At 41.8% G+C, this 7,469-nt stretch overlaps 1 protein-coding gene across 1 annotated transcript in view; it reads left to right on the top strand.

Annotated features, from left to right (window-relative positions):
* Positions 1 to 3: 3 nt before the first annotated feature.
* CCDC191 (coiled-coil domain containing 191) overlaps positions 4 to 7,469 on the top strand; it is a 97,411-nt gene continuing 89,945 nt past the window's right edge. Inside the window, exons 1-2 of the mRNA XM_069553502.1 lie at positions 4 to 366; positions 2,466 to 2,504. Coding sequence (XP_069409603.1) covers positions 274 to 366; positions 2,466 to 2,504 — 132 coding nt within the window. The 5' untranslated portion in view covers positions 4 to 273. The remainder of the gene's footprint in view (positions 367 to 2,465; positions 2,505 to 7,469) is intronic.

Below are 7,469 nucleotides of genomic sequence, written 5' to 3'. Positions count from 1 at the left end.
ATTGCGTCATCACGGGGCGCCAGGAAAAGGCAAAAGTAATTGCAAAGCGAACACTGGTGATTGGGAGGCGGAGGAACCGCTACTGTTGCCATGGGTAACTGAACAGGATCGTTCCGCCTGGGCAAAGCCTCCTGGGAGTGGTGGTTCGGATGCGCCCCACACCTACCTGCCTTGTGGGCAGAGGAACTACAACTCCCACGGAGACTCGGAAGCAGCCTAGGCAGAGGAGCGGTTGTTTCAGCCTTGGCCTTAGTCCGTGCCTGAACCTGGAAAATGTTGCTGGCGCCCCAAAACAGGTCCTCCTCCAGGAAGAGGACGGGGCTGAATCGCTGGAAACAGTTTACAAGGAAGCCGAGTCCCACCAAGGTGATCCATTGCTATCGGGAGCTCGTGGAGAGAGGCGGGGAGGCGGGGACCAGTCCTGAGGACAGCTGCATCGCCTCCTGCGCTTCCTTCCTCTTCCCTCAGGGGCATCCTTACCTGGCCGGTCCTAGTCAGGACCGACCCCGCGTCTGCATTGCCCTAATGAAGGGGGCCTAGGGATTTGGGGAGTTGGTTGCCTTACGGCTTTGATGGGCAGCGTCGTGAAAGAACCGTTTCCATCTAACGCTTTTCTTAAAAACCGGAGAATCTTAATAGTACCCATACCTGTGAAGAGAATCCCAGAGCTATTCCTTCACCCCTCTACGCCTGTTTTAGGGAAGTCCCCGCAAGGTTTCATTTCTTTTTTTTTTTTTTTAATGTTTTGCAAGTCATAGGAACCTGTTCTTCACTGGAGGGGTAAGATTTTCATCTTAAATCCTCTACCTCATATCCCTCTCCTTCTAGTTTTACATAAAGTCTGTAAAATGAACTCAGGAATGCAAGTGGATATTGAATATATCAATACTTAATTCACTTGAAAATCTCTAAATTCAAGCAGCAATCAAAAAAATAGATGTTCTTTATATTAGTCACCTTTTTTGATGCCTTAGCATCCAAAGAGATGGAAAACCGAGAACTCCACTGTAAACTTGAAACGTGTAAATGACAAGTGCAAAGTCCCAATGACACGGCGTGTGCTTTTCACAGACTGATTTTAACGTCACAGAAATAAATGTTTTACATGTAAATAAATGGGAGTACCAAATGGAAATCTTAGCTTTCAGCTCCAGAGCAGCTTCACAGCTGTTTTCACCCTTAATTTACACCTCCTTAAAAACTATTGTGTAGACATGTGGCCTTTCTGAGGCCAATAGGCAATTGTGCTTGCAGGTTATTCTAAATATACCAGCTAAATAATGCACTGGATATACTCTAGTTAGTGAATATCTTGCCCCAGATGGTGGAGGGTGCGGACTGGAGCATTAGAGAGATTTGGAAACAGCGCCTGCTTCTATTGTGTGGGTTCTTTAAAAGATTGGATTCAAAATAGGTGATTACTATAAACTTGATGATGAAAGGTAAGAACTGGGGACAATTTTGGGACCCCAAAAGGAAAGATTTTTGCTGCTATTACTCATTGCTACTGCCTACAGGATAGAAAGGTAAAAACACAGTTAAGCTACTTGGGGCTCAGTTGTATTTGAATAGGATCAGCTGTTTCTTTGTTGCAGCAACAAAATTATTCAGCAGTACAGCTGCATTAATTAGTTATTTGTAAACTGCTTTGAAGGGGAAGTGTTATGTAAGTGAAGATAGTATTATACCTTTCCCTCCTCCGTGTGTCAGTATGCTAGTTTGGATATTCCCTTATTTATTTAAAAACCCACCTGAATTATTAGCAAAGCAAATACCTCTCTTTGTTAAGTGACTATTGGAGGGAATTCTGCAAAATTCTAAGAGTTACAAAGAGTGAAGAAAGAAGTTGTTCTGCAGATCTGCTTTCTAATTTCAGATTAATATCTGACTGACCTGGGCAGAAATTTATGTGATTTCTGCTTGATTTTCTGCTCTGTAAAACAGTAGATAATTGGTTATCCCTCACTCTGCCCCCCGGTTCTTATTGGACCAAACAGTATCCCTGCTTTAGGTAAATACAGGTTACTCCTGAAAAGAGAGACCTAAGGAAAGGCACACACCTTTCTCCAAGCAGATTTACTTTCACGGCACTTGAATAATCTGACTAATCAGTGCTTATTTGGGTTTTTATAAGGAATATTATATGCAACATTCCTCTATCTTGGCTCTTAACCCTGGGGAGCTTTAAAAAAGTATACGTGGGCCCTACCCGAGACCAATTAAATCAGAATCTGGAGCTGGACCTCATTAAGAGGTGGAAATAGTCAGAAGGTGTTCCAGAAAAGGCTTCATGTTTTTTCTCCTGCTGGCATTCTGTGTTTTTTTGTTGCTGAACTTCCTAATGAAATGCTTTAGGGACAGACTAAAGAACATTTTCCCACATGCTTTAATTAGAAAGACAGACTAAAATGGCAAAATGATAGATATATTGCTGTGCACTAATATTCTGTATATATTATCTACAGCCTGTGTTTGACCCTGACAATGTGGAACACTGGATTAAGGTAAGGATATTTCATAATTAAGAGTCACACATAATCATGTGGAATAGGAATACTAATAGGTCTCCATTTTGCATACGTTTTGCTGTTTTCATTCCCATGGGACTATATAGTCTTAGTTTTATACGCTACATTTTCATGATATTGTTGCTTCTCATAAAAGCACGAATGACAAGATAACATCCCTTTCAAATGCCATGAGGATCATATGAAGAGGTTTAAAGGACAGGGGAAGAGAAGCTTTAGGAGAGGACACTGTGGACTTCCCCAGATGATTGGAAAGAACGTACCGCTGTAGCTACATTGACCTGTGAGACCAATTCGTTAGGTAAAACTGTGCACGCATCACAAGTGGGAATCTTCTAATGATCGGAGCAATCCAAAAATGGAGCGGGCATTCTTGTAAAGAGGTGGATTTTCTCTCACTGGAGGTATTCAAGTGGATTCTAAATGCTCACTCAGTGTTAGGACTATTGAGGAATATATTTGTGCATTTAGTTGGGGGTGGGGGAGCCAATTGGGGGTTAGATAACCTCTGAGGTCTCTTCTAGGCCTGAGATGTATGTTTCGGTACCAGGAACCATTTAAGTTGAAAGTACTGTAAAACCGCTTCAGGTGCCTCCAAGTGTCATTTTGGCAACTTGCCATACTCATTTGTTCGCCACATGTTTCAAAATCATGCAGTATTTTCCTGGGAAAATATCCTTCTGCCTGTTAGTATTTTGAAGAGCTGTTACTTATCTAAATTGACAGCCATTATGAGCTTCAGGCTAGATGGAACCTAGGCCTGATACAATCATTGCTAACCATTTTTTCATGGTTAACTATATTTATTAAGTTTTTAATAATTATAAATATTTAGCCAGTATTTATTAAGTTCCTACTAAGTACTAGCCCACTGTGTTGGGCGCTGGAGGTATAACAGTGCACGGGGCAGGTACAGTTTCTGCCTTTTCAGAGTTTATAGTCTGTGCTGTGTGCATGCTCAGTCACTTCAGTCATGGCCAGCTCTTTGCAACCCCATGGACTGTAGGCTGCCAGGCTCCTGTTTCCATGGAATTTTCCAGGCAAGAATACTGAAATGGCTTGCCATTTCCTACTCCAGGGGATCTTCCTGACCCAGCGATCAAACCCGAGTCTCCTGTATCTCCTGCACTGCAGGCAGATTCTTTACCACTGCATCACCTGGGAAGCCCAGTTTGTAGTTCAGTGGGGGCAAAACAACTTACGTGAAATTGTTGGGAGAATTAAGGATGTGGTTGAAGTCCCTGGGGTGGGGTGCTCGTACAGATGGGGCCAGGGAAGCTTCCTGGCTCCTGCAGAAGGCCTGACTTAGGAGACAATAAGATGGGTCCACCATGGTGGAGGCTAACCTCGGGGAAGCCCACTCCCCAGACTACGTCAAGCTCAGCTTGTGTGTCATTGTTGAAAGTTGCAATACCAAACCCTTCTTGGGCTTGATTGTGTGTTTAGTTACTGTCTCCTCCAGAGGGGAAGATTTAAGTAAAATAGATAAAGTTCTGCTCTGTTTGTACTGTTTTCCTTTTTCATGCAATTATCAGCTAGCTTCACTTGGTTAGATTTTATCATTCCTCTAAAACTTCTGCAGTAGCTCTTTCTCCATTATACCCTAAAATCATCCCTGTCTTGAAAAAAATCAGTCTTCATTTCATCCCGCAGTCATTTCTTTTCCAGTGTCTTTGGACTGGACTAGTATAGTCTAATTGGAGAAGGCAGTGGCACCCCACTCCAGTACTCTTGCCTGGAAAATCCCATGGATGGAGGAGCCTGATAGGCTGCAGTCCATGGGGTCGCTAAGAGTCGGACACGACTGAACGACTTCCCTTTCACTTTTCACTTTAATGCATTGGAGACGGAAATGGCAACCCACTCCAGTGTTCTTGCCTGGAGAATCCCAGGGACGGGGGAGCCTGGTGGGCTGCCGTCCATGGGGTCGCACAGAGTCGGACACGACTGAAGTGACTTAGTAGTAGCGGTATAGTCTAATACAGCCTAGACTCCTTGCTTTTGTGTTCTTATTGTCCTCTTTTGTCCGCAGTTATTTTCCTTCAGTTTCTAGTTCTTAACCACTCACAGAAAGTTGTCATAAATGACTTCCTGACTAAATACAGTGGTCTCTTCTTTGTCCTTTTAACTTTTTAAGGTTGTCTGATAACTTTTTATGCTAGAAATTCTCTCCTCCATTATCTTTTTGTGAGTTTCCTCTGTTTTCTCTTAATACATTTCTGTTCACTTCTCTGTCTTCTTGTCTGTTCCCTAATATTATCCAAACTCTGAGTATACCTTAAACAGTTACAACTCTAGACAAGGACTTCGAAATCCACTTGAGTAGGCCACTCGTTCAAAATGGAAGAAGGGGACATATATGGGAAGGACGTGGAATGTGGTGAAGACGGTGAAAGGACTTCCCTTGGGACAGAAAACGAAGATCACTCAGTAGAACTGGAACTTGGCCAAAGCAGGGAACCATTATTTTTTGTGATACTAAGAATTGGTAAATCAGATTGATTCAGGCTTGAAAGTTTTCACTGGAGAGGCAAGGAACAAGACATTTGAGGCTTATGTAAGATAATAGTTGAATATCTACACAGAGTAGGAAAGAGAGGGGACCCTGTAAAGGATTCATAGGTTGGGAGAAGGAGGGGATATATGGTGACTAGAGGGCTTGGTTAGGTGCAACACCGCTGGATTAGGAGGAGTCAAAAAAGGAGATAAATAAGAGGTTGATGGGGGGAGAGGGGGTTATCAGCATTTGATTTGAACAATGGAAAATTTTGTGACATGGTTGAGGATGACCATGTCATTGAGTTGCTAAAATGCAATTGAGGAGAAAGCTGTTGGCATATAAGAGATCAAGCAAACTTTGAGGCTGAAATGTTGGTAAGTCATTCTCAGGGACATTAAAGTCACTTAGAATCAGGCAGATGCTTGGTAGAAATACGAATCTTGGTGCTGGTCACTCAAATGCAACAGTCCATCTCAACTTACAATTCATCTTCATCCTGATTTGATAGAATGACTCATCTTCTTACTCCAGTGTATTTGGCTACTTTGAGCTTTCTAAACATTTCCACTGTGTCAGTTCTCTACTCTTGGAACCTTCAGTAATTCTGCATGCTGTCATATAAGTAAGTGTTAGTTGCTCAGTCATGTCTGACTTTTTGCGACCCTATGGACTATAGCCTACCAGGCTCCCCTGTCTATGGAATTTATCAGGCAAGAATACTGGAGTGGATTGCCATTTGCTTCTCCAGGGGATCTTCCCAATCCTGGGATAGAAACCAGGTCTCCTGCATTGCAGGCATATTCTTTACCATCTGAATCAGCAGGGAAGAGGCAGTAAATTCTAGAGGGGCCTCTATCAATCTCCGGAATATCAATCTCCCTGTAACAGCCCTTTTACTCTTATACTGCATAACTCCTATCATGCCAGTCTCCTTTCCCTCTATCAGGTAAATCTTCTTTTTGCTTTTTTTAATGATGATCCCCAGCTTGGAATACCCTCTCTCTAGGAGGCCAGTCCACATCTTTCCATTAAATCTCATCTTGAGACACCTCTCTCAGTGAACAACTAACCCTCACTCCCCTTACCCTCATAATCCTATCTTCTATACTCCTTTCTTTGGAGTTATGTTGGCATTCATACACACAGATACCATGTCAAGCATTTACTTGTATGCAGAGTAATTAAGTGGACATGAGTTTGAGCAAGCTCCAGGAGATGGTGAAGGACAGGGAAGCCTGGCATGCTGCAGTCCCTGGAGTTGCAAAGAGTTGGACATGACTTAGCAACTGAACTACAACAACAACAGCAACAGTGATTAAGAAAGAATTGGGCGCTTTCAAAAACTACATTACTCAGAAAGCTATTATGTATGGACATGCAGTTTGCACATGGGAATTTGTCAAGAAACTCGTGTATGTACCTGCCAGCCTTGAGGAAATGAAGGAGTGCATTATAGAGCTGCCATTTCTGCATCAATGGCAACAGGCTACACAGGGTCTGTAGTGGGTAATGTAATCAGTGTGTGCCGTGGGACATAAGGAACACATGTTAAACATTTATATGATCACAGGACTCACTGAGACAGTTCCTTTACAAATTATATCCTCATAATATAGTCAATGAGTAAGAAACTTTTGAAGATGTTCAGTTGTTTTAATCACCTTGTATTGCTTTAAGACTGTTCTTAAGTTGTTTATTGCACACATGGCACTTGTAACCAAAACTAAAGTGAACTCTTTGGGAACAGAAGCTTTTAGTTTTGTTTCCCCCTTAATGTCCACAGTCCTGGGAACAGAGTTAGCCTTTAATCAACTTGTTTAAAGAATAAGTTGCTAAATAGATACATGAGACCTCTCCAGTCTCTTATGTATTTAAATTGGAAAAAAAAAAAAGGTAAGGATATAATGTTTTAAAACAAGGAATTACAGAGATTATTTCTAATCCTTACTATCATCTAGCATTTTTTCCCCCAAATCTTCATTTTAAGTGATAGCCCAAACATTTTCTTTGTTAGAGCCAAGCACACATTTCTCTTTACTCCCTGACTTGTCAATACCAGACTCTGCCCTTCTTTAGTACCAAGATCAGTCTTCCTTCTCCTGTCTGCAAGCTCTCTCTCTTCTAAGAATCTGCACAGATTCCAACTCAGGTGAGATGATGTGTCATGGAAAGTTATTTCTTTCACCCACAGCCTGAAGAACTACATCTACAGCTCTGTTTTTGTTCTTTATATTTAGTTTGTGGATATTGGTTTGTAAAAATTAGAGTTGATCTATTTATTTGTACATTATTTACAAATATATATGTCTATGTATACACATGCAAACACATACAGTATATGTGAAATTCATCTCTCTGCCTTAGAATTTAAGGACCTTAAAAGAAAGGACTAGGTACCAAGCATATCGTGACCCTTAAGTAAAGGATATATAACAACAGCA

This window comes from Ovis canadensis, chromosome 1, assembly GCF_042477335.2.
Source record: "Ovis canadensis isolate MfBH-ARS-UI-01 breed Bighorn chromosome 1, ARS-UI_OviCan_v2, whole genome shotgun sequence".
NCBI classification, from domain to species: Eukaryota; Metazoa; Chordata; class Mammalia; order Artiodactyla; family Bovidae; genus Ovis; species Ovis canadensis.
Note: the sequence above shows the minus strand (reverse complement) of the source record. Positions and strands in the feature narration are given on the sequence as shown.